The sequence below is a fragment of the Rhipicephalus sanguineus genome, chromosome 7, assembly GCF_013339695.2.
Source record: "Rhipicephalus sanguineus isolate Rsan-2018 chromosome 7, BIME_Rsan_1.4, whole genome shotgun sequence".
In the NCBI taxonomy this organism is placed as follows: domain Eukaryota; kingdom Metazoa; phylum Arthropoda; class Arachnida; order Ixodida; family Ixodidae; genus Rhipicephalus; species Rhipicephalus sanguineus.
This window is the reverse complement of record NC_051182.1, coordinates 143,244,859-143,272,692: the sequence shown is the minus strand read 5'-3', so window position 1 is coordinate 143,272,692 and position 27,834 is coordinate 143,244,859. Positions and strand designations below refer to the sequence as shown.

Genomic DNA, 27,834 nt, shown 5'->3' with positions numbered 1-27,834 from the left:
TCATTTGACGCGAGATACGTTGCGTGCCTTGCCTTCATATGCGCCCACGCACGTGCCGTGGACGAGAAATATTTTCGAGGGAGGAGGGGAGCTAAGGATCTGATTATTGATCATGATAAAGTTTATTAACATAAATGAAAATACAGTGCTTATATTACAATGATACAATCTCAGGAGGAGGCCCAAAAGTAAGAAGCGGATTAGCAGGGACAGTTGGGCGAGTCGTTCTGTCTCCTTCATACAAGTCTGTTGTGGTTTTTCGCGCTTTTTAAAGATGAAGTAAGAAGTGGGTTTAAGGCCTCTTCTCAGAATTCAGTGGAACAAATCTATTAAGCACAGGAATGAATTGACAGCACAAAGTGGTATGCATTATTAAAAAATAACATAGAAAGAACATCAACACACATCAACACTGCAATTAAAGAAAAGATTTTCTAGAATGTAATTAGATGGATTGTGCAGTAGGTCAGTACAAAAGTACATACACTAGATTCATGTAGCCAGTGAAGCACAAAAAAGAAATCGTATAGATAAGAGGCTGTGATACATCATAAATAAATGTGAGTTCTCAAATTTGAAAATGTGTTGACAGGCATTCTCGTTGTATTTTTGTTATTGTTTTGTTATTTTTTTATTGAGCACTTGTCTGGTATGTTGGAGTGACAACATTTATGTAGTGGGCATATGTGACCTTTTCTTGATATAACTACTTTCAGTATAGCCCAACTCATTCTGTCATGCATTCTGTCATACTGTACCATTTACACACAATGCATCCCAAGAAATTGCAACATCTTTTTATAAGCTTTTGCTGTATCGGAAGACATAACTAGAAATAAGTAAAAAAACGTAAGCCAAGAAACAGCCATACATTGAATCAGCCTGAAACATGTTGAACCCATGACATGTCAAAAGGTTCATTACTATAATTACTATGCTGCTAACTGCAATTCATAAGCACTTACAGGCATACACCAGAAGTTTAACCAAAGCAAATCAGCTGGCTTTGTCCATAGTAAAAGATGTGTGTGATACATTTTTGACGTAACTTTCATCAGTGCTCTTGCCTTCAATACATTGCATTGTTACTTTGAAATCGAACGATGCTAAAGCAACGGTGATCAATACCTCACTTCTCCACCAACCGGGATGTATGCAAGAGGTGCACAAAATGCATATTCTTATAGGCATTTAGAAATGAAAGGCAAGATGGCATAATGGCGGCACGCAAGAACGTTTGGCAGCAGTCAATGTTTTAATGGCTTGGCAGAGCATTTCATTGAAGCGTTGTCCGTATCGTGATGTTCACGCCTATGACCATGGTGTCCGCATCACTCTGCAGCACAATGATCGCATTGTTGATGCAATCGAAACCGTTCAGTCTCAAGAGAATTTGTTGCTGGGCTAGTTGGTTCAGTGTGCTAAACTGCAGAGCGCAAATTCAGTACAGGACATAAAAGAGCACACAACAGCACAGGGCAGGTGCTAAAACCGTTCGACTTGTTTTTTCATAGAACCGCTGGTGTGCCCGCCCCTCCTCTGGTCCAGCGCGGCAGACAACGCTTCAGATGCCCGCGGCAGCGCCGTCGTCGTAGTTGAGATCTGAGCAGGCATCGTGCCCGGAGGAGCGAAGTGCCGACACTACTAGCGAGCTCGGGAGGAGCGGCCGCAGAGATGATGGCGACGGCGGAAGAGCACGCGGATCTGGAATTGCACCCGCTGAGCATCGACGACATCCGGAGCAACCCCAACGCTCCGCGCGACTGTGACGACAATGGACACGGCGAGACCAATGGACCGGGCGCTCCCTCGGCCATCTTCTCGGTGGCCATGGGTCTCAAGCGCAAGAAGGTAGTCAGTGACCCCGTCCGAAGCCCACGCAAGAAGCTTGAAGGTGAGTCAGTGAAATCGTCCCTTTCTCCGCTGTTTGGTCAGCTGTACAGTGCTAACGAATCTAAACGCGACATCAAAACTTTTAGTAGAACGACAGCTATGAGCAATTGCTCATGATGACCACGTCATATCACTGTAAATCTGGCCGATTAAGGTAATGTTTGCTATGATGTAAGTGTTGGAGTCAAAATTACGCCGATATGACATGAACTGCAGATGCTGGAGACAAAAGGATGCGCATTACTTAGCCCTAAAATGTCGCGCGTCAGTCTGCTTTTATCTGTCCCAACTGCCACTTGTTTTTACTTATTTATTCTGCTAAGTTCGAGGATGCGGCTTGAAATCCCAGCAGTGACGACGTCCGCATTTCGACGGAAGCAAATGCTCATTACACCCTTAGTGCGCCCTTTAATTTCTTTTCTCTTTTTGTTCGTGTTTTCAGTGATTTCATGTTCATGTTTTCAGCTGCATTCTTCGGACTGTTGCTGCAGTGGTGCAACTTTTTAGACTCACTGCTATTTCTTGTGTTGTTTGTGTGATTCCATGTGGCAATCAGTATGAACTTTAGATGTGGTTATTGTTATTCAAATGTGCTTAACTTTTTTTGTTGTAATATACTCGCTACATATGTATGGTCGTATGTATTTGCAAGTATGTTCCAGTAAACTTCGCAATGCGGAACGTTGTCTCCCCTTGTCTAGCTTTAATTATCAATCAGTCAGTCAATCAATCAATTAATCAATCAATTTCTTGTCTTATCTTGTGTCTGGAAGGAGACCGAAAGATTCATTCCTAGAGGGACTATATTTCTTTTTTCATTCTATTTTTACTCTCATTCCTTGCCACAGCACTTTTCACACTCCTGTGCGAAATGCATGTGATTTGTGAAGTACACTCAAGTTATGCTGCTCTATTGCACTACTATAGAGTTTTACAGTTCAAAGGAGTGTAATAAGAAAGAAGGAATAAAGATGCCAAGTAATCCCTCCTTGATATGACTTGTTTTCTCTCCCCTTCTTTTGCTTTATCCCCATCCTCATCTCTTGGCTGCAGTTGCGTTAGTAACGATAACGATGCGCCTTTACGTGTCAGTAAGCGACGTAACCGAAGGGAGACGCGCAAATGCGCAGAGGTTCCGCGGCCCCTGAGCCCGTCACAGCTGGCTGTCCTGAAGTGGAAGCGTGCGGCACGACAAGCGCTGCACATGGAGGATCCCTGGGCCATGTTCCACCTGGAGCGGTTCAAGGCGGAGCGCGTGCGCCGCTACCGCTACAATGCCCTCAACAAGGCCTGGCTCGAGGACGAGGCCCTGGTCAAGATGGCCCCTGATGTGAGTTCATTTGTGTCTGCGCTTAATCGTTTGCAAGTCACTCTCATTTATTGAATTGGAACAGCATCTGCATGCACCCCAGCATGGGCATTCGAAACTGGCTGTGGTACAACATTCCCCCCTCCCCTCCTCATCATGCGCGGAATGTGAAGACATTGGAGACATATACCTCTTCATTTGGCCCTGCGAATGCTTCAGTATCCCTTTGTGACGTGTTATGATCGACTGTCTATAAATGCGTGAAATTTACATAATTTAATGCCGTGGTTCTGGAGACCAAATTTAAAGCAAGCAGAAGTGTAAGAATAAATCTATTTGACAGCAAATAATAGCGATTACAAATGCAAATAATTGCCTAATTATATTATACAGTCAGTCACGCCATATTTCTTCATAAAACGAATTCAACGACCCACTCAAATTACACGCGATAGTTATCTACTCGCTGCGAGCGTTACTAAAAAGGCAAAAAAAGATAATTTTGAAATTCCTGCCGAGACGCTCCACGTCCAGTGTCTCGTTAAACATAGTACTGCCTTCCGAAAAGCGATCGAGTGTAGCAAAATATTTTAACCAGAAGTGATAAGAAGGAACTTTCGGCAACAAGAATGCTTAATTTACCATTAGCTCAGTTTGTGGTCTCTTGCCAATAGCGCACATAAATGGCAAAAGTGAGTCGCGTCTCCAATTGCGGACTCCGTGTCGCAAAGGGATACAGAACATAAGACGCTGTTAGACCACTTGCAAAAAAGAGGATTTCCGAATACTTAATGTTCCTTAAAGGACCGAGGTTAGTGTGCAAAGGAGGTTTCATGGCTTCACTTGAATATCTGCATGGCATTAAGCTTGTGGATATTTGTGTGGAGATTTATAGACAATAAAAGAGAAAGATGCATGCAGTAGTTGCTGGGCCAGATTGCCAGGCTGACACCACCTGTTTTCTACAGGTGGGGCTAGCCTCTAAGCCAGCCAACAAGCCACAACTGGGGATATTTCTAGACACAGGCCAGTTAAGAAGCAACTGGTCTTAGTTTGTAGAATCGTAAATCCTGCCCTCTTTTTTCTTCATGTGCTTTTTTTCCCCTTTATTTTTTCGGTCATGGAAAATTACGTTCCAGTAAGCGCGACTAACTGAACCCAATACGTGTACATGTTGCTGACTGCTGGTATTTGGCGTTTGCCGTGCACTTTCAGCCCTTTGGAAGAGGAGCCATGCGAGAGTGCTTCCGAATGTAAGTACGGTTGGCTTTGTGGTGGCTGTGTAACCGCACGTAGAAAGTGCTGCAACAACTATTAACTATTCACTCTTAATTATCAGTACTATGCTGTGTGGCTCATTGTTACAGCGAACACCTAGCCAGTAATGAGACTAATGCATATTATATATGTGTGGAAAGTTTCTTTTTTCTCCTTGATTTGTCAAAAATAAAGGGCTCATATTTGTTTGGATGTTGATTGATATGTTAAGAATTTTGTCTCAAGGCCTTTATGTTGTATATTAACAATGATAAATGGCAGAACACCAAATGCATGTTCCCATTAATAGCGTATTGTACTGTATTCTACTCGTGGAATGAAACATGTCAGTTTAGGCCCAACGAGTATCCATGATACGTTCATTTTCACTGTCACTTTTTCACGTTTCGTAGGCATAGCTTAGGCACTTATTCCTAGATCTGAGTTCAGACCACCTTTAAGTACCAGCTGCACAATAGCATGAGATCACACTAAAGCTATTGAACTCATCGGGTGTTTTGTTTTAACGTTTCTTGCATTGTGTTTCAGTCCGTGAGTATGGTACACGTACGCCAGCTTCTAGTCTTTAGCGGCGCTTCCGAGAGTCGTGTTGGTAACTTACACGCTTGCGATGGTTGCACCTTCAGGAAGAAGTTGTCTAGCTTCGCGCCAGCTCAGAACTGGGCGCACGCATTTAACTACGTGGCCAAGCGGTACCTGGAACCCGTGGACCGCAGCATCTACTTTGACGACGTCCGGCTGCAGATGGATGCCAAGCTCTGGGCCGAGGAGTTCAACCGCCACAATCCACCCAAGAAGGTGAGCTGTACCTGGTACTGCACCCTCGGATTTAGCTTTTTCAGTTTCTTCGCTGTAGCAGTAGCATACACATATTTGTGTATCAGTGTATGAGGATCGTCCTTGCAAATGCAGTGTTCGTTTTTACGCTATTACGCTACTAGATCTAAAGACAATTAAAACAAAACTCTGACCACGATTAAAAGCAAATAAAAGCACGAGTTTTGTTTTAATTGTCTTCATGTCTTTTCCTGACCAGACGGGTTTCCGTCCAACTATCGATTTCAGCTACTAGATCTGGCAGACTAATGCACCCACAGATATATTAGACTAATGCACTATGTGGAGATAGGTTTAGCACAAAGCTTACCCTACGAGGCGACCGTGAAGGGACGCGACGTTCTCCACTGCCACAGCGAACAAAGACGCTACGGCCGGGTTCGTCGACTCCGGCACGGCGCAGAAAAGGCACTCGAGGCAGGATGTCAACAAACAACACGGGTTTATTAACCCAAGATGCAGCACAGTACGGCAGTCACGGGCTTGCAGGCCGTAAAGGGAACTGCGCAAGACCAATCGAGTACGCTTGCCGGCGTCGCTACGACCATCACACAAAGGGCAGCAGTCGAGCGCACTGACGAGAAGCCGCCTGCCAGAGCAGCACGTCAACCTCTTGCGCCGGCCTGAGTGCACCTGACGCGGGCGAGCCAGCGCCAGACAGAAGCGAGCTCAAGGGGGAAGGGGGTTGTCACTGGCGGCCAATGAGGACAGGCGTTGCGCAGTGACGTGGGCTAGCGTGGTCACGTGGCTCCGGGCATGTCCGTACACGTGGCTCGTGCAGGGAAGACCAACCCATGGCTCGCACCAAGCAGAAAGGCCTGGCGGCATAGCCACGGTAGCCATGTCGCCGATTAACGGCGGTTCCCGGCGCTCGAGCCGCGCGGGGCCAGCACACGCGCTAGCTGGGGAACGAGGCACCAAAGGGGAGGGCGCACTCGATTCCCACAACTACTAGACTAATACAGTATGCCAGGCTGATACTCTGTTAGGTTGATAGACCAACTAATAGGCCTATTAGAATAATAGAATAATTAGACTAATACTTTAATAGAACCTTCTAGTGTCAATAGCCTTGTAGCCTATTAGCTTTGTATTAGACATTTTGCTAGGGATACTCATTGAAATAAGCATAGTCAAACCAATTTGAAACTTGTTATTTTTTATAGTTCATCACGTTTTCGTTAAAGGAACACTAAAGACAAATAACAATTTAGGTTAGCAATAGCTTAATGCTTGTGAATGTTTAATATGTCGATATTGTTGACAGTGCTTTAGTAATCGAGGTACTAACAGAAATGTAGGACATGACGACTTCGGCAGGACATTCTCATACTAGCTCAGTGGCGTAGCAAATCCTCAGTATAGGCCACTAGTACTCAACCTCTCCTACTGAAAGGGTCATGGTGGGGCATTATAAGGTGGAGTAAAATTCTACTCGCATATTTTTAAATGATACGGGTGGTCAAAGAGTTGAGTTTTGCTTGGCTCTACACCACATATGTGCTCGCCTTTCAGGAAAAGTTGTTTTTGTGTAGTACACTGCCACTCCAGGGGATAGGAAACAGCTTTGCCTGTGTGCATCGCTGTCGAATTCATTGATCTGGACTTCCGTCGCTGCCGTGGCGCGCAGGTGGACATATTCCAGGTGTCGATCATCGAATTTGTGGAGCGGCCAGGTAGTCCGCTGTACCACATGGAGCACTTCATCGAAGGCAGTTACATCAAGTACAACTCTAACTCCGGCTTCATCAGCTCCCAGGCCACACGGCTCACCCCTCATGTGAGCTTGGCTATTTACCATTTCTGCCTGTATCGTGGGCATTAGCTGCGCAGTCTGGCGTTTTAACAGTGCACTGTGTTGGGCTAGTTGGTTCATAGTTTTATGAAGGATGCGGCGGAAGGTTAAAATTGTGGGAAGAAAAATGAATAGACTGCTATAGAGCGCCAACTCGCAGCTGAAAAAATTAAGTGTAATGGTGCACTGTCCAATCTTTTTTTAAATATTCTTTTTTCTTCCTTCGATTTGAACTTTACACCACATCCTTTATAAAATTATGCCGGCATGCTCGAGTCCAGGCCTTTTAAAGACTTCAGTACTTCCAGCGAATCTTGGGAACAGGTGTAATGCATTGTAATTGACAAAAGAAATAGGGAACACCTGATAGAGCATCAATTCTATGGGCTGTGCAACTTTGCTATGTCATTCCTGCGCTGTTAATAAAATGTCACCTAAAGCTGCTGCTTGAAAGAATTCATTTCCCATATCTTGTGTAAGAATAATTTCTGAACGGGATTTGGTGTCAGGATTCGAGAAACATATCGATATTGATTTCCAGAATGACTAAAATCTGGACGCCTTTTGTGAAATATAGGGTTTTTGTTCCACGATTATGTTTCAACACATATAGTGACTGCATGGGGTGCCTCGCGAAGAAAAATGCCTGAGACCGGTCCCATGTCTGTAGCTTCCCCGAACAAAGCGTTATTAATCGCAATAGGCAAGTAAATATATAATGGTACACAAAGATTTTATTCCTTCTCAAGCCGTGGGCAGCTAATGAAACATCTGCAAGCCACATGTTTGAGACCCCTGACTTGGACAGTCATCGTAGCTAGGTTCTGTAAAAACTTTTCTCAGCTGCTTCAATCACCATGTGTTCGTCACCGCTCGCTGTTGTCGCAGGCGTTCAGCCACTTCACCTTCGAGCGTTCGGGTCACGAGCTGCTTGTGGTGGACATCCAGGGAGTGGGTGACCTCTACACAGACCCGCAGATCCACACGGCGCATGGCTCCGAATATGGCGACGGCAACCTGGGCGTACGCGGCATGGCGCTCTTCTTCAGGTCTCACACCTGCAACTGCGTCTGCACGGGTCTCGGTCTCACCCCGTTTGACCTTGCGCCCAGCGAAATGCTGGTCGGCACGCCGGCCTCTGCCATTGGCAAGTGCTTTTAATCGCAATTCGCCTTTGTCATCAGTGGTCAACTGCATACTTCCATGGGACATTGTTTAGATTAGGTTAGGTTATGGGGTTTTATGTGCACAAGAATATGATCGTTGCCATGGGAAAATGTGTGGATGCACTCTACAATCATGTGTTTCCTTTAACATTGGACTGCACTGTACAGTGCTCATGGATTGAAACCCGAAAATTTAGGGCTAAGTAGTGCACATACTTTTGTTTCCAGCATCTTCAGTTCACATCGTATCGGCATGATTTTGACTCGAGCACTTATGTCTGTAGAGTTTCATAATAGTACACTAGGGGGAAATCTGGCGCTGGTGTCTACGGAAGCTGCAACGCATGACGCTTGATCCACCATGGGAATGATGGGTAGCACATGGATTTGCCTAAGCTTTGTTGTTTCGGCTCCCTGTGGTCTGCCGCCACTTCGTCGCAAGACAAAGTTCAGCCAAAGTTCAGCAGTCTCACTTCACCACCAGTTTGAATTGGCGAGCCTTTTAGGCTCGCCAATTCAAACCTGCTCACAAGATTCACAACAAGCCGTTCTGTTATCCAAAACGAAAGCCAACATACAACAATAAGCAAAGCCGCAAGTTCGTTCGAAGCCGCAAGCGCTAAGAGTATGCCTATCCATCATTCCCACGGTGACTGAAGGATCGCAGTGCCACACTTCCCTCTAGTCAATATAATAGTAAACTCTGCTTACATCCAACCAAACATTACCTATAGCAGCCAGGTTCATAGCGACATGACGCAGTTAGCTCGAGCAATTGTTCATAGCAGCCATTGTACAAAAAATACTGATGTCGTGTTTCAATCCGCGAGTACTGTACATAGGCAAAGTGGCTAGCTGTGGGTGCATGTTCATATCCTCCGCGTTTGGTGATATCATAAGCGTGGCAGTGACTCGTGCGTCCGGTGGACTGCAGCCCAAGGGGCCAAGACACGGCTGCGCGGACACGAAGAGCTGTGCGTTGGCATGTCCGAGTACGAGCGGCAGCATCTGGCAGAGGCCCTTGGTCTTCCGAGGCAGCGAATCCGCACCTACAGCAGTCCCTGCTATTCGTCGCCCGAAGCAGGCCACCGGGATAACGATGCCATCCCGATGGTCAGTGTGCACCTGTACTAAGTTTGTGTGCTCCATTTGCGAATGCCTCCGTGTCGCTCTTAGCCCATGTGGTGATTTTGAACAGGTGGACCTCGTTTAGCGATGTGGGCTTCAATTCACATCTGCTAATTGGCTCCTTGGCATGAATTTATGCATTCACTCTCACATCCTGCGTGATATTATCATCATTTCGTTCTCTTCCGTGCTGAGTAGAGTAAAAAGTAGAGCTGTGCGAACAGCAAAATTTTGGGTGCGAAGCGAATTCGAATATTGAAGTATGAGTGCGAATCGAATCGAATATTTTTCGAATATTTCTCGAATATTTCTACAATATTTTTCGAATACTTCGAAGCGAAATTGCAGAAAAAAAAGTTAGAAAGGATTCCTAAGCATATTCTTGTGAGATAGCAACATGAAAGTTGTTCTTTTCGTTAGGTTGATGAAGCACTGGCAGGGTGGTGTTTCATAGTTGTCTTATCAAGAATGAGGCAATGTAGAGGCCGAATTCTATTTATGTACATGATTTGGTGCAACCATAGTGTTGCTGACAACACTTTACACGTGGCTGAATTCTATTTATGTACATGATTTGGTGCAACCAAAGTGTTGCTGACAACACTTTACACGTGATAGGCAAAGATGCCATTTTCTCAGCCTCTCCTCCTCTTTCAACTTCTGTGGAAGCCCAACTGGTGTGGCGGACAAGGGTGTGCTTCCTTCAAGTCCGGAGTTCCAAATCTGCCTCGTAGACATCGCTATATAAGAACATCTGAAAATTTGGGTGCCAGAAAGCTTTGGCTTTCGATTTTTCTGACTTCCTGCCCAAATTTCAGGTCCAAAATAGCATTAATTGAGCCCCCACCTCTGCCACATCTGTCATCTCCATGTTGGAACCAGTGTTTTCTTGAGTTAGTACATTTACGACCGTAGCAGAGCTTGAAAGGCAGCTTTGCCGCAATATCGGGGTGTGATGAGGTGAAGCATATTGAAAATCAAGGACCACTTCCAATTGGACGTTGACTGTCTCCTAGCAAAGGTCGACCGTAACGGAGCTTGAAAGGTAGCTTTGCCGCAATACCGGGGTGTGATGAGGTGAAGCATATTGAAAATTTAGGGACCACTTTCTATCTCGGACGTTGACTGTCTTCCAGCAAAGTTCGACCGTAACGGAGCTTGAAAGGTAGCTTTGCCGCAATACGAGAGTGTAATGAGGTGAAGCATATTGAACATCTGAAGGGGGGCACTTTCACTCTGACATTGACTGTATTTGTTTCTGGGAAGTTCGAATAGTTCGAATAGTAAAATTCCAGTGCGAATCGAATCGAATAGCAAACACTATTCAAAAAATATTCGAAATTTCGAATATTCGCACACCCCTAGTAAAAACCTATAGAATTTCTATAGTGGGCCTTTCCTCAAGCTTGTCAATAACTGAAATATCTTAGTCTTATTTTCTGTAGGTTACATTGCACGAAATAGGTTGAGTACATAGAGTTTCATACAATACCCTAGAGAGGAAACTGGCGCTGCGATCGTTCAACCACCATGGGAATGATGGGAAGTACAGGCTTCGGATTGGATAGCGTTAGCTAGCGAACTGTCTACAGATCTTTTTTTACAGTTTCAGTTTCGTTCTTTGCGAGGCGTGGGTAGTGGGGTGCGTTTCAAAGCATTCAAGCAGCGCCTTTGTTGTTCAAAGAGGCTGAAGACCGCTAGACCTCTTGGTTAGCTGCGACGCTGCAGCTTTACAGGTTGTATTTGACAGTTTTAGCAAAGCGTCGTGCACTCACCGCTGCGCACAGAGGTAGCGTCCCATGTCAGTGCAGCAAACTGCATCGAGTTCACGTTTGTTTGATAAGCGCGTCTTACCAAAACTCGTTCAAATCAGCTGCAAAACGACGGCGAAGCTAAGTAGACGCACCGTCGTGCTCCTCTGACTCGATTTCACAACAAAACGAGAGATGCGTTGGAGGCAGACCACTTGAACACACGCACCTGGCATCGCAGCAGACGATACGTTAAGTGTTTCTCACTCAATAGAGTACTGTTATTTTCATAAATAGATAATGCGTACTTTCGAGGGAAAAACAAGCGTGTTTCTTTTCAAGTGTTGTACAAAAATAATTCATTATTTGGTGACGCCAAATCTGGCACACAATTGCAGAGCAGTGCATACCCTGGTGGTTGAATTTGTCCAGGTTTCCGTTCCATCTCACGGTCACGCAAGCTTTTTGCAATACGTTTTACGTACAAAAGAATGAAGCAAGTTTTGATTGGAATTAACTTCATATCACTTTGTTTTACACTCGGCAAACAAGCGTTGCGAATCTCAAGAACCTAATCCATCCGAAGCAAATCCGAAGCCTGTACTTCCCATCATTCCCATGGTGGTTGAAGCGCGTCTCAAGGAGCCCGCGTAGACACTAGCGTCAGATTCCCCTCTAGGTATTATTGTAAGAAACTGTATGGTTGAGTATAAGTGTGCATAAAGAGGGGTGGTATTCTGAGTATATTACTTATGGATATGTTGTCGTTCTTTTACTGGGAACATTAACAGTCCACTGACACTGTACCAAGACAGTCAGCTTGACAGACAGTGAGCTCAACTGCTGACCCAAAAATCGCGGCATCGAATCCTGGTCGCGGCGGCTGCATTTCGATGGAGGTGAAATGCTGGAGGCTCATGTACTTTGGTTTAGGTGCACGTTAAGAAACACCAGACAGTCAAAATTTCTGGAGCCCTCCACTATGGCGTCCCTCATAATCACACTGTGGTTTTAGGATGAGCTTGGCAGTGTAAGATTAGTGTTCAAAGCAACAATGCACATGTCAGGTTCAAGTCTTTTAGGACCATGTGAATGCTCACAAAGGTCAAGAATAGAAACGCATCGTTTTCGATATCAAGTTACCCCCAACCTGTCAATTCATTGATGAATGCATCCAGGGTGTCAAGATGTTATACAAAACGAGGTAACATTGTGTACCGTTGTATGATAACTGTTGACAGGGCGAATGTTGTCATTTCAGCTGCAGCAACAGGACAGTGGCTTCCGCAGCCTTAGCAGCGGCAGCGAGGACACCCTGGAAGACTACTCCCACGACCTGGAGCTCGGCAGTGACTCCGAGGACACCGAGACCCTGCAGCACCAGATCACCAACGGCCACCAGCACATGAACGGCGACCGGGCAAGCGCCGTGCCTGCCCGCCTTCGGCGGCGTCAGCGCTACGACTCGGAGAGTAGCACCATCGGAGATGTGAGTCAGGCCTTTTCTCACGGGGCAAGATCTTTGCGGTCGCAACTGGTCCATCCATGTGACCGTCACGGTCACGCATGCTTTTGCTCGCGCAGTCAAGGAAATGCATCACTGTTTGGTTACGTAAATGAACCTTGGCTGGTCGTTTGTTTTAGTTAGCCAGTGGGAAGCAACTACCATGAGAACTTGCAGGCATATGTCACCGCAATGTTCACATGGGCAGACCAGCTGTAAAGCTCTATATGCTTGAGTCCAAAATAGAATAAACGACTTCAGATCTTCTTTACGAGGTATGTATGCCTCACGCCTTTTCTACGAATGCCGTCGTGCAGGAGCACGAGCGCGCGGAGTTTCAGCGTCTGGTGGCGCAACGCGCCCGTCCTTCGTCGGTGTTGGATGAAGTGAAGCTGCGGCAGCTGGTCCAGCAGCAGCAGGGACGGCCCCGGGACGAATCGCAGCGCTCGGTGCTCGGGCAGATCCACCTGGAGATGGCCAAGTGCCACGAGAACGGCCGCTTTGGCGACACCACCCACCCGGAGGGCAAGTGAGTAATGGAAGTGCCCTCGCACTAGCGGCTGGTCTGAGATATGGCTGATTTGCTCATGTAATATTAAATGCAATGCAATCTTGCCCTCATGGAAGACGTTAAAGAACAAAAGTGGATGGATATGGCTTTTGCACTACGTACATTGCGCAGTACAGTTGTGACTGTCCACCAGCTAGCCCCATTCATTGCGTTATTGAATGTTGTTTAGTGTTGCAGAACAGAGCTTCCTACAAAGAAAGAAAGAAAGGAAAATCACTAGGGGGAACTCTGGGGCTAGTGTCCTGACATTCACCCAACAAGACTCATGGAATGTGGGCATCTTTTAGAGGATGCAGGCTTCGAAGTGGTTGGAAGTACTAACTGGTCAGCAACTGGTGGCCAGTTACCAGTACTAACCGGTCAGGAAAGACGTGGGGATATTGCAGCATATAAAACCCACTCCACTGCCTCGGAGAGAGATGCCCGTTACTCACAGCCCCGCATGCTCGTGCCGTAGGGTAGCGCTACCACGGCAACGCTGGCACCATCTCTCGCGTTGCGACACAACCATGCTGCCTCAGATTAGCCCATGTCGCACCGGGAAGCCAGCTAACAGGACATGCGAGCGTCATGCAGCAAAAACAACTTATTCGGGGTTGCAAGCATCCCCACAATTTGAAGCGCGTATTTCTCGGAAGTTTAGCTTTGCACAAGTGTTGCAGACGCATACAGCACAGGTAAGCTCAACCGTTGTATCCCCTCTGCAGATATGACCAGGCCGCGGCCGTTTTTCACCTGGAGCAGGCGGCCCGTTGTGGCGTACTGGAGGCTTTACTTGTACTGGCCAAGGTTCACCTGGGGCTGCCCCACGATCTTCTCGAGGACTGGACACTGCCGGTAAGGGCGAGGTTGAGCACATGGCACGAGCTCAGAAAATATTCTCTGCTCCATGAAAGCAGCAATGAAAGCAAAAAATTAGACTTCCTTTGTAGCTTTGGATCACATCTATGTTGATTCGAAATTTCCGAGTCATTCTCGCATGTACAGTTTATGCATTTCTGGGCATTAGCCCATTGGCATGTGATGCCACTACCTTAATTAAGAAATTTCCACAATTTGGATCACCAGAAACAATTACCACCATCTCAAACCACAAAGTTGGTAGACTGAGGGAAGCAACATTTTCCCAACTGGAGTGGGTTATGCGCCCTTGGGAGCTCCGTATTCAGATTTTTTTCTCTGCAGGGAATATAACCTGCCTAAACTTTTATCTTTTTACTTACTTTAAAGCATCATAGAGTTGACATGCCAGCTTACTTGATAATAGTATTTAAGTTAATTCACTGACAAAAGGGAGGGAACAAGGGGACAACTGCTTTATCGTTTTCTGCCAGTGTGACTTGCTGATCTTAAAGGTCTGCATGCAGGTGTGTGCTTGGTTGTTGCAGGTCTCTTTAACCTTGTTGTGGTTTGCAGGAGTCTGATGAGAACACATCCAAAGGTGTGGAGTACCTGGAGCAGGCGGCCAGGGCCGGAGACAGGGGTTCCATGATTGCCCTGGCCAAGGCACTGGACACGGGCGAGGGCCTCGGCACTCAGAAGTATGGACACAAATCCCCCACCAGCTTCTAACACTACTGCTAATATAGTGCTGTTCTATTCCTACTAGTAAGTAGTAGTAAGTGCTAGTCAAAGCAGTAATTCTGGACTTTCCAAGAATGGCACCGAAATTCAAGATGGCAGTGGCAAACTTTTCCCGCCAGAAAAAAATTGGAGTGCACATGGACTTCCTCAGAGGTCTTCTGGCTCTCGTTAATGGCAAGGTGCATTACAGCAACAATTCACAAACTCAAGAAACAAAAAGGCAAAGCGATGACACCGCGAGAAGCATGGCATGGAAATGCCTCACACCAACTCAACAGCTCTAGGCACGACACAGCTCTGGAAGGCCTTACTTCAGCTAATTTAGCTAACTACATGTGTCATAGGCACCATCTTCAAATTGCAAATACAGATCTCAAAGGCCATGCATTTGTTCACGGGAACCTGAAAGTTGTGATGGGTGTCGCGCACTGAGTTCAGGGTATAATCATTATGCAGGAAAGGAATAAAATCAAATTTTGATGACAAATTTTGTAGGCGCTTGGAGGTTGGGCTGCTAAGCAGGATTCGATTGGATTGAAGCAGGCCAGTGTTGCCTGGATGCCGTGCATGATCAGGGTGCGAAAGGGGAGAGGGAGGGAGTTTCCCAGTATGGCACGGCAATTTGAAATTAGAAGTGATATTGGAAAGGACACTTGCTTGGTTGGGGGTGCTTGCTCGGAATTTTACAGTACTCTGTGACATTTAGTTTTGGTTTAATAGTCACACGCTGATGTTCCACTATAACCTGGATCGTTTAGTTGGCAGTCATCATATGAAGACATGCTAGCTTATGACAGCGCACATATAAACAAGGAAGACTCAGTACATAAGAATAGGCAAAAGATGTAAGGGCGTGTCTTTTATCTATTCTTGAATACTGCGTCATCCTCTTTCTGATTTGTGCTCTCATAAGCTATCATGATTAACTAACTAGCTGACCAATATGTCTGAAGATGTGCGCCACTTGTGAGAATGTCATTGTGGATGGAAAGTGATGTTGTTGGCTGCCAATCGCTGTGCAGACAACGCAACTGGCAGGATGCTGTGCTGTGGTACAACATGGCAGTGACCACGACCGACAACGATGAAGGTGGCGAGTATGATGGCTGCATGGACGACCCCCCGTACCTGTTGCTGGCGAGGCAGGCCGAGCTCTACCTGCAGGGAGGCTACAGCCTGGAGAGGGACCCAGCAATGGCCGGTGAGCGTTTGCCGCTCTTTTTTTATGCGGGAACATAGTGTAATCCGCTGCAATTTGTGAAGGGTGTCCTGGAGTGCTATCCCGAAGCAATTTCATTGAGATTCTGCGATTTTTTTATGCCTTTCACTGCCATTAATTATCTGTGATTGGTCGAAATTTCCAGGCTGCGCTTTCTAACGAATGGCAGATGGTGAATGGCTGCGACAGGCATAAAAAAAATCATAGAATCACAACAGAATCGTTCCATGACAGCACCCCTGGTCTACTGTGTTTGCTCACGTCTCATAGGCCAAAATGCACAATTACGTCAAAAATATGCTCCTCGTGGAAGTTTCTTTAATGCAACATTGATCATTGCAATACACTGTTTGAAGAAACAACGCAGGACAACAGAAGACGCGCACACAGAACTTCTTTCGTCCTGTGTCGTTTATTTGCGCTAAACTACAAGATATTCAGTATCAAGCAGCCCACCGGCCTCTTTTTGAAGTTCACCAGATTGATGGGCTGATTCTTGCGCGCAGTAAACCTTTGAACGATGCGTTGCCTCTATGAAAAAGTACATGTGTTCGCTAGTTTTCTGCTCTTGGGATACTCTGAAAATGAGTTCAGTGTATTAGAATTCTGACATTCTTGTGCCGTAAAACATTGCAGTAAAGGAGATGTTTGACTAACAATAAATGCTACCATAAGTTTTCTCCTTTCTCTCATCTAGGGGAGCTGTACCAAGAAGCGGCGGCTGCCGCCACGGCCGCCATGAAAGGGCGCCTGGCCAACAAATACTTCCAGCTGGCCGAAGAAGCCCAACAGGAGGCGTGCTAAAGAGCTAGTCTCTCGCGACCAAACGCACAAGCACGTCGCGTCTCGTACCACCTGTCGCATTATGCGTCTCATTCAGGAATTTCACCCGGTGTGCCTCTCGTGCCACCATGTTCAATTCTCAAGTCACATTTTGTTGTTTCTTGTTGTTGCCTTCTTTTGTTCTTTTCTTTCTTCTTTTTTTTTCTTTTTCTAGATGTGCACCGGTACCGAAGCTTTCATCTTTCGTTCCAGTGTGCCGGTTCCAAAGGAATACGGCGTAATGTTCCTCGTTGATTCTGCCATCGCTTCTATCTTTTGCTGAACAGGCACTCGTGCTACGTTCTTTCGTTTTGAAAGTTCAAAGGTGTCCTGTCAAAGGAAGGGCGGATACGATTCTCTCTTGAAGGGAAAACACGATTGTTGTGTTGTGATTTATAACTGGAAAGAGCCGCGTTGGCTAGCAGGAACAGCAAGTTTATTTGCAGACTGCTGGCTTGGTTGCGTCTCTTTGTGGTAGCGCATTTTGGTGCAAGCGTGCGTTCGGTACATCGCTTGCACGTACCGTGCGTCGCTTGTAAGCGAGGGAAACGGAGGGCTTGTTAACGTTTCACTTCGTCTCTCCGTACTGATACATCTTGTTTTTCGTTGGCTACAGATGTCGCCGTTTTGTTCTGAAGGCCTCTTCCGAGGACGTTTATGGTCTCGCGCGCTTCATTTGTTGTTTATAGATGAAGACTGGATGAATGTGCTACAGCCTCTTCATTTTCTTTTTTTGGTGTGTTTACTTGTTACAATGCGCTGTCAGCCATTTGCCTCAGTCAAGCACAGCATTTGGCAGCCCTGTGATTAGTTGTGCTGGCAAAACCTAGCCGCCAATCCTCGCTTGCAAGCCATTTCTTTTTCCTTTGTTCTTTGTTACGTGGAGACGGGTGGGTTTGGTAGCACGTCTGCATCTTGTTCGCCGTTAACCTCGTGTGTTTCCTTGTCCAAAGGTGAACTAAATACCCTTTTCTGCATGTGTGTGTACAAAGCAGCAAAAAAAAAAAATGCAAATTGAAGATCTCTTCCCGGTGTGATGTGGCATAGTGGGTTTGAAAGGAGCCAACCACCTAATAATATGTTTGGGTGAGGTTGAGTGTGGTCATTGATTGATAACAAAGAGAGAGTGGTGATGTGTGCTCGTAAACTATTAACCGAACCAGTGAATGTTGTTGAATCGTGTATAGTGTAACTTTTATTTTATTTTGAGTAACGCACAGTCCATGTTCGCAATCTTTAAATGTGTTGGTAGTGGACTCCCCTTGAGGTAAAATGTTAAAGGGACCTACCTAGCAAGCCTTTTTTTGCTTTTTCTTCAAGAAGTGTACTGAACAAAGGTCTCCTAAGCTGTCAACTATTTCCTGGAACCACGCTTTCGAAGAGTTTATCTGACAGGAGAGTCTGCTGTAGTTGTGATGACCGCTATGTGATACAGATCCAAGATTAGTCACCATAGATTAGTCAATCAATGAGATTGTTAGTTTAGGTTTAGTTTAGGGTGCGCACTTGTGCTTCGTTGTGTCGGTGCTAGTTCGTAGACGTTCTCGTACTGAAGGCACCTTAGTTGCCCGAGTACGTTTGAGCATTGCCTGTATTTCGAAAGCAAGGAATAGCTTGCTTATTAAATGTTCATATCACTTTGCAATCAGAAGTGCTCTACAGATCGCCGCATCACTTACACTTCGTAGATGCTGTCGTATCGCAAGTGAACGCTTTTCGTAACTCTTTGCCTTGTGACCATGGGATTCTAAGCGCATTCATTGAATTATAAACTGCTGTACTTTCAAGGTTGAGCAATCCAACGCTTGCGATGCTCAAACATGCCCAGCGAATTGCAGTGAACAAAAAGGCATATTTTTGGATTTTCAAGATTGTGTTTTTCTTGCTTGCAGCCCTGAATGCAAGTGTGCTACTGTCTTGTTGGGTGAAAATCAGAGTAAGGCGTCTTCTAGCAGAAAGTTTGTCGTGCCCGCAACACAACACAGCTCAGGTGCCAAATGGTTACCGATTTCGCTGTGCGACATAACCATGTATTGCGGCTACTACAAAAGGCTGCTTGCAACATAACAGAAAGACAAGCAGCTCCGGTTTTAGCCATTTCCACCCGAGTTACCGAAGGAACAATCTGAACTGTCGAGCGAGCGCTTGCATCACGCTTGTATGTTGGAAATCGAAGTCTGCCAAGAAAACAAAACGTCTCTGCCCAATTGTGAGAGCTGTCATGCAGTGCTATCGGGCAACAGTGTCATGGTTTTAGGTAGGTTCTGCACATTGATGATGGAACGAGGTCTTGCTGTAGATAAGAGATGATCCGAGATGGTCACTTGAGCATGTGAACCTTCTTCCAAGTCCATCAAGGGAAAGCAAGCTGCGTTATTAACTTTCATAGTGCACAAGGACTGGGAGGAACAGCATGGACGCAGCGCTGTGTCAGTGTCGTCCCTTTTGGTTCTTGTGTGCTGTAAAAGTCAATATTTATTGCCAACTTACCTGAGCATATGCTCTTTCAAGCCATCCTGTCCCTGGCAGGTCGTCTTGAAGCTGTAACCGAAGCGCATTTCAAATCGCGCCACTCTGAAATTAACCCTCGGACACTTTCAGCATCGTGTAATACCACCATCAAAATTTTGCGATGTTGAAATTACGAGCACCGATCCGTCTGCAAGTATGGCAGGATTATTATGCGCTGCCACGCTGTCATGTTTCTGTCAGCTAAAGGAAAAAGAAAACATGCCTTCTTGTTTGACACTGCATATGCGTTCCATCGGTAACTAGTGGTGCTCTGTGTGCGTGTTTGATGTGCACTATATTTTTGCGAAACTCTTTGCGACGTGCGTAACGTATCCAAGCTGTTGCGATAGTCTATACTTCGTTACGCCACCTCATAGATTCTAGTTTGTTAGAGAATGAGTCTGTGAATGTTCTTTGTGATCACAGCTGTATTTTTTCTGCGCCTCTGGTTACGGGTTCAAGCCCCCGAGAGCGTGTGCTTCTTTTGGGCTTTACAGGCGAGCCGGCCAAGCGTGATGTCGGGACCGCGCTGTCCTCGGGCATCGCTCGACCAAGGATATGCTTGCCATTATGTTGAGATTGTTGTGTTGCTGTTATTTCGCTTCCCACTTCACGCACATATTGTTCTCTACGTGTGTCATACAACGTGCCAGAATAAAGCATGTTACTACGAGATTGATCTGTTTTGTTTCATCTCTGACAATAAATACACACACACACACATCCCCTTTAGTGGCGATGTTTAAAGGGATGCTAAAGAGAAAAGTGATTTTTATCACATTAGTAAATTACTCTTTCGCATTTCCAAGATAGCCACACTTGCCGCGAGAGGGCGCTTGGCAAACGAGAAAAACTCGTCAAAAGAAAAAAAATTCGGCAGATCCCACGCATTGTGGGAATCTGTTCCATGCGAAGCGTTGTGCGAGTAGCAGTCTATGTTGAATTTTTTTGGCTTTAAGTAAAGCATTATGAGGTGGATCCACATGTTTTTGTAAGTGGAGTAGTAGTGTGGACATCCTGCGCTTACCAGGTGTGCCAACTACACTGACTGTTCAAGGGTAACTGATGGTCTGACTTAACGTCGGCACTTGTGTTAGAGCACAGCTGTCAATTATATTAAAGCGAAGCGCACGCTACGGTGCGATTCACATTTTGTGTACTGTGCTGTGAATATCGTACGTAGCATTCCGTTAGTGTTAGTATAAAATTGGATAGCCAGCACTGCAAGCACAATTGACGTTGCATGTCTGTTCTCGCTGTTCCTGGGTAGATGTAAATTGTGAATGACCTGTGGCGCATGCCCAGGTACAGCTGCCCGTGGTATACGGGTATGTGCCACACGTGACTGGAGGAAAGGGTTTCATGACGTACTCGGCAGGATTTTCGCATTCATGTCGTGGGACAGTCATGTTCGTGATGCACTCGTACCCTCCTATGCCAATTTTGGTCATTACCGCGGAAAAAATCGGTTGTTTTTGGGTATAATTTCTTCCTGCTACAGAAATTAATTTATGCTAAAGTGCAGGGTGTCAAATGATAGAGGAAGAATTGGTCTTTCGAACAGTATTAAATTCAAAACAGATCTATTTTGATTATTATAAAAAGAATTATCAAAAGAAAAATGCAACAAAAAGAACAAAACGTCAATGCTATTTTGCACAGGGTAAACATTAAAAAAAAATCGAGCTATACGTTTTGAACACAAAGCCCTTATAGAATAATGCTGCAAATATAAGCTCTGTAAGAACAAAAGTTATTTACATACATACAAAAATATAAGCACTAGTGCACCTATCATGCCACCGTGCAAAGCAGTTTCTCGACATGGTGAAACCAAGGCTAGCTCACTGTGCGTTGGCTTTGCGAAAATATGCATCCACACATACTTATTTGTATGGTTGCATATCTCTTTGGTGACTTCTGCAGTGAAAAACAACACGGAAGAAGCCTCCGCGCGACCTTCGCGGAGAGAACTCCACTCTTTCTGCAGCCGGTGCCCAATGCTCCCGCCCGAACAAAGTTGACATCTTGCAGATAAGAGTTGTGAACTTAGTACACAACGGATATGTTTACATTAACGTGCAGCGGTGATAAAACAACCTAAGGAGAGAACAAAACTAACTGGCGGATACCTGCTGATGTTCTGAGGCGGTTTGATGCACTGTCGCCGTCCGTACTGACGTCATCTTCCTTGTCTGTGCTGCTACCATCATCCAGAAAATGATGCGCAGATTCATCGGGATCCATCAAAACTCGCTGTTTTTGTGGAGCACCTGCGAGCAACGTCGACACCATAACTGAAACCACAAGCGCTCACCTTCTCGACTACGAAGGAGCTTTAAAGGGATCATGAAGCACCCCTTGGGCTTGTTGAAAAAACACAACCTGCGGAAAGCTGACACGGCTATGAACTGCTCTGCAAAATATTACAGTCGTGCGCGCCGCGTAAAGGCCACAAGTAGAGCGCGAAGTTGCCATTTCCTCAGGCGCCCTCTTTTCAAACAGAGACCGGTTCTCACTCTCGTCGGTGGGCGGGGCGTCTGCACGGTGACGTCGCGGAGACATAGCATGCGTATTGGCCGATAGCCAGATGAGATGCGCTTCTTGCCACGGGGTGCCGCCACTTGCCCGCGCCGCACTCCTCAGTCTGCTAACTTTACACGGTAGCCGCACTCGCGCATGCGAATCACAGCGGGAGAGCGATCGCGTTTCATGACGCGCGCTGACGTAACTTCTTACCCCCGTGCCATCCCTCCCTGTCTAGCTTCCAGTGCGCTCGTCGGCACGAGAAAAGGGAGAAAGCGCTGAGAGCGTGCGCCAAACCCCTGTAACTCCGCTGATTCTTGACGGATTCGAGAAATTTTTGCGGCAATCGATTCGGGAGGCAGTAAACTCCGATACTAAGGTCATTAGATAATTACTTGAAAAAGTGGTTCATGACCCCTTTAAAAATCCCCACGTGGCGGAAAAAAATACTCGAAGATGAAGCTGATAAGATGCTGCCTCTTTTACCCTTTAAGTGGCAGAAGCGTTCAGAGAGCGCCAAAATTTGAACTTGAAGTCATCGATAATAGGCCAACGATGGGAATAAGCACGGTCACGAAAGTGTGAAGGAGGCGACCACGAGAGCGCTCAGACGTAGGCAGCTAGATAGATATAGATAGATAGAAACACTCGTAGTGCCTTTTGTACGCTAAGAAATTCTTCGCAATTAAAATGCATGGGGAAACGCCGCCTTGAAATTCCTGCACCAAATGCAGTGACGTCATGGAGGATTTTGACAGCATCTGCTATGTCCTATGTTGTTTCTAAATCAGTAAAAGTGAAGTACGTTGACCTCTGATTGGGCCATAGACTCAACATACCAAGTTTCAGGGTATTTCGTCGAGCCAATGTCGCCAAAATACAACAAATACACTTTGAAATCCGTGACGTCACGGGCGAAGATTTCGGCGCTAAATTTAAAGATGGTACTTTGACCTTGATTTTCTTTTCTGTTGGTAAACTTATGATGGTGAAACTAACATTAGAGTTCTCAGAGTACAGTTTATAAATCGTTTCACTATAGTGTCGCTTTAAGATGGTACACATCAGCTATAGAACTACATAATGCACTGCGTGTTACTTCACCTAGCTTGAGACGCGATGTTCTCATTAGTAGGGCTGTGCGAATAATGAATTTCGGAACCAAATCGAATAGTGATGGCACCAAATCGAATATGAATACTAATCGAATACTCTTCGAATAGTTTTCGAATAGTAAGACAACCATTCTGAAAATGGTCCTAGAACTCCACAACATTTCTTTTTTAAAGAAATATTCACAAACTTTCACCAAAGAGCATTATGCTTACTTTTAACAGGCTCAAAATACCACAGTTAAGAAAACTGAGGTAAGCTTGTATACAGCAGTGATCCAGAAGCACACGCTGTTGGGCTAGTCGGTTCATGTTCTTTCAGAAGCCACGGAAGTGGCTATTTCGCGCAAAGAAAACACAAGGGGAGGGATAAGGGGAGCGCGTGGCTTCTGAAAGAAAAAAAAAATACAGCAGTGACCAGAGCCTTCGAAATATTTTGTAACTGTAGGTTGAAATATAGCAGCGACTGCAGATGCTTTGTCGCCTGCTTTTAAATGAAACTGAGACATAAAATCTAAACAATTTCGAACCGAACACCATGCATACGGTAAGGCTGTAATGAAACGCATAAACCTGTCATCGCAACATGGTCCTCGCCACTGAAGGCATGTAGACATCGGTGTTGAAAACTGTATCTGTAAGAAAATTTACGCGAACACAACCCTTGCTTCTGTAGTTATTCCTGAAGCTGAATGGTGGTACACCTTCAGTTATTGCAAGATAAGACAGGAACTGATTAACGCGATGCAGATGCAGCGTAGTAAAAAGTGAGTCAGTGTGGAGCTTTCATAAGAAAACAGACAAAAAGAATGCCTTCATCCGGTAATCAATATAACTTCTCGTAAAAGCTGGAGCTGCATGCATACTGGTAATTTAGTGATTAAAAAAAAGAAAAATGGCCTTTAACTGTTCCAAAGTTTCATTGTTTTGGGGTTTTCCCGTTGGCGCTGATTATTCGAAAAATGTTCGGTATTTCAAGTATGTGCTATTCGCTTCGAGTACCGAATCGAATAGAATGCTATTCGATTTGTTATTCGAAATTTTCGAATATTCGCACACCCCTACTCATTAGTACAAGCTTCCGAAGTAGACAAAACTGAGGTAACCTTAATCCCTTGACTTGGGTGTCGGGTAGCCGCACTCTCACCTTGGCATTACGTGTTCTCTGGTGTATTCCTTGTGTTAGCTTCGCGTTTCGTCACACTGCCAAAGCGGTTCGCAGCGGCCATATAGAAAGAAGGGCGTAGTTGAGATCTGCTCCATCAGGTGCAGCAACAATACCAGCTACTCGCAAAAAAAAAAAGCTTCCGCTCTTTCAATGAAATCGTTCAATTAATTTTCATGAATTATCCTGTTCGTTAATTCGACTTTATCTCAAGTAAACTTATGCTCCATGATCATACGTGTTCAATATAACCCTCAACCTCAACGAGAACCATCCATTTCCAGGGGCGTATTGAGAAATTTTTCCGGGGAGGTCAACTACCTTTTATGCATGTTCGTGTGTGTGTTTGTATGTGCAAATGTATATATACACATGCAAAATTTTAGGGCGAGCTTTAATCCCCCGGTCATGCCAATGTACATTTTGTTCCAGTTTTATTTTTTGAAACAAATTTTCTGAATATTCGCACAACCAAGCAAGCAAGTGCTATACCGCAAGTGCTTGGCAGAGAAATGAGTGTGTCTCTCGGCTGCTCGTGCCATTAATAAGTGCTCACTTAACTTCACTGTGCTGCGCATTGCTGCACAGGATTACTTTGCCGAGTACACTACCATGTTCGTTGTGCCTTTCTCCAGGAGCCACGTCGAAACAATGTTTGCTTACTCAGAATGGATGCAACCGATAACAAATCGGCAATATATTCCAAGCCTGAGATTCGATTACCTGTATAAAAAGATAAAACTTGAATAACTTTAGAATAAATAAATATTTAGTTCCATTATAATTGAAGTAGGGAAGTACCCACCATGCCATAATTCATCATTTTGCAGAGTAGAGAGCTGCCCACTATGTGTCTGTAAGGCATAATAATCTGTGCAATTTCACATGCCAAAACCATGATATAAAACACGCTGTTGTGGAGGGCTCCGGAAATTTTTACCATCTGGTGTTCTTTAACATGCACCGAGATTGCACAGTACAGCATTTCGCCTGAAAATTCGCCTGCCGCCGGAATTCGATCCCGCGACCTTCGGGTCAGCAGTCAAGCACCATAACCACCAGTGTGGCGGAGTTGCCACTCCGGAATTGGAATGACTCCGAAATCATTCCACATTTTTGCGACCCCGGAATGGAATGGGGACAACGCTGGGAGGAATGGAACGGGAAGGAAATTAAGCGCCTTTTTCATGGAATGGGATTGGAATGGAGTTACGTCTTCTTCTGAAAATAGAGCACGTTTTCGTCTACGCTCTGTTTTTCAAACTTCAAACATTAGTACGTCAGAGCTTCGAATTTAACAATAAAGCAATATTTTTAAAATGGCTTGGCTGATTACAAGCACGATACATTTATAAGCAACGTTCCTACTACAATTCTGTCCTTATATAGACTGTGTTGCTCCAAAGTCTCGAGCTGAGAGCTGGTCAGCCCACACTCCCATTGCTCTGGGGTGGAATAATTTCATTATTATCGTTATCCTTTTCGTTTGCATGTTTTCTTCGCTCGGTTGGTACGACTCGGCACAAACCCGTGTTCACATCGCCAAGCAAAGAGGGCATTGGGGAAGAACGTATTTTGCTACACCCTACTGTAATACCATGCTCAAATTAGTCATGCAGGTCTGCGTACATGCTTTCTCGAAATCGAAGGCCACGATGTATTCTCTAGGTCCCCCTTTACTTAGCCAGAGCCAAGGGTAGACGTGGTGTAAAAGTGTGAACGATCTGCCAATTTGTAGAAGAGAAACCGAGGCATAAGTTAGTGTACAAACAAATGCATTATCCCAGCAGATACTGAAGGGAGAAACAAATTATCCCTGTGCGTTGGTTCCCATTGATATCCCCACACGAAAGTGGCGAATACTCTATGCACAGCCTGATCTTTATCTCACGAGCAGTCTAGTGCATGACACACGTAAATAACGTTTGCGACAAGGAAGACATTGCATACCTGCGCACAGGCGAACACAGAAAGTTCTCCTGACCCCATCCATGCTTGCGAGGCGCGCTTGACAAGCGTGAGTGCCGACGAGCATTGCGGCCCAGCGTTCCGTATTCGATGCAAAGGCACAAGGTGCCCGAGCGGTGCACTGTTCCAACTAATACCATCCGATCTAGAGGGTTTTGTTCCCCATTAACTAAATCTTAGTTTTCTCCATATTCAAGACCACTCCATACACGTGGAAAAACTGCGTAGTCTTCTTGAGCGCTACTTTTGTCAGCGTAAAAATACGCTATGTCGTCATTTTAGCATAAACACATTTACGCTTAAACAATATTAAAACATCACCATTCGTTCAAATGTGCTGACAATGCATATACTATAGGTAGCGGGAGAACTGCTCCTATGGGAATTAGTATCGTGGTTGTACTGCATGAGATATGTCACAATTAAAGCTACTATCCCTCGACCTTGGTAAAGTGTATTGCGTACTTTTGCAGTTCTTATTGCATCTGATAACATCAGCTTTATGGGGCGTTCATTCTTAACTCGATAAAACTATCAAGATGCCTTTCCTACGTTGAGGAATTACAGGAATGGAATTGAACTGCTCGGCCATTCCCGGAGTGGGAATGAGCTAAGTTTTTTCATTCCGAGGAATTGAAAGGAATGGAATTGCGGGAAGTTCTAATTCCCCAGAATGGAATTGGAATGGAGGCACCCATTCCGTGACACTGATAACCACTAAACCACCACGGCGGAGGTGTCTGAGGCATTATACACACTTGTATACATAGCTGCATACTTTGTTAATGCTGTTGTTGATAATGATCAAGAATTATGGCTGAGCCCTTTGTAAATGGTGGGAGGCTTTGAACCACCCACTCGTTACACAATTCACGTTGTCATGCCTGGTGTACTTTTACTCTTCTGCAACGCGATTCCTCGCCCGACATAACGCCCATGTCAGGTTCTTTCCGCAAAGAAGTTTCGAGCACCGACATGGCTTTGTTTTAGAACACTCGACTGCCACGCAAAGTGCCTGGGTTCAAATCCTGCTTGAATCCTGGTTTTGCTTTTGTTTTTTCTCTCATTGTGTGAGACAACTGCTGTGACGGACAGCAGAGGTGGCATAGTGGCTAACTATGCCACCAAAATGGGCTGCTGTTGTGAGCTCGTAACAGCTTTAGCTGTAATAGCAATGGTAACTACATATGTTAATAGTGCGGCAGGTAATAAGTTGTACTTTGAAGAAATAATGTCGGGCAGGTAATGGTGCAAACACTGTGTAAAAGGTCACTTGTAAGAAAATGCAAAGTATAAAAAATAAAGCTCTGCTATTAGCACTCAGACATGGGAGGTGGAAAAACAATTCGTGTTTAATACAAAGTGTGGTAACAACCGTCATTAAATAACGCAAACACATTCGCATCATGAAAAGTTGAGCAAATAGCTCAAATAAAATGGCAGAGCAAATTGGCTGGAGCATACAAAGAGTTTACCGGTTTCCATATCTTGAAATATCTGGATGCTTGTAATTACGTTGTTTCTCCAACACTGTCGTCGCCTATTTGTTTCACAGGTGTATTTCAACCTTCGGGAACACTCATCGAAACTTACGTAGTTTTGTTTCTAGGAACCACACTGCCTACGCCTTTTTGTCGAAAGCAAATAGAGGGGATCGGTTGACCTCAGTCTTAAGGGGGGACACTGCTCTTAAAA

General features: G+C 45.3%; 1 protein-coding gene across 1 annotated transcript in view; it reads left to right on the top strand.

Moving 5' to 3' along the window:
* Positions 1-20,043, top strand: part of LOC119400121 (eukaryotic elongation factor 2 kinase) — a 30,654-nt gene extending 10,611 nt beyond the window's left edge. The window contains exons 3-15 of the mRNA XM_037667078.2: positions 1,515-1,894; positions 3,024-3,223; positions 4,418-4,455; positions 5,107-5,278; positions 6,948-7,097; positions 8,001-8,259; positions 9,213-9,391; positions 12,419-12,646; positions 12,979-13,190; positions 13,940-14,069; positions 14,649-14,773; positions 15,839-16,017; positions 16,733-20,043. Of these exons, the coding sequence (XP_037523006.1) occupies positions 1,675-1,894; positions 3,024-3,223; positions 4,418-4,455; positions 5,107-5,278; positions 6,948-7,097; positions 8,001-8,259; positions 9,213-9,391; positions 12,419-12,646; positions 12,979-13,190; positions 13,940-14,069; positions 14,649-14,773; positions 15,839-16,017; positions 16,733-16,839 (2,199 nt within the window). The 5' untranslated portion in view covers positions 1,515-1,674 and the 3' untranslated portion in view covers positions 16,840-20,043. The remainder of the gene's footprint in view (positions 1-1,514; positions 1,895-3,023; positions 3,224-4,417; positions 4,456-5,106; positions 5,279-6,947; positions 7,098-8,000; positions 8,260-9,212; positions 9,392-12,418; positions 12,647-12,978; positions 13,191-13,939; positions 14,070-14,648; positions 14,774-15,838; positions 16,018-16,732) is intronic.
* The last annotated feature ends 7,791 nt before the right edge of the window (positions 20,044-27,834 follow it).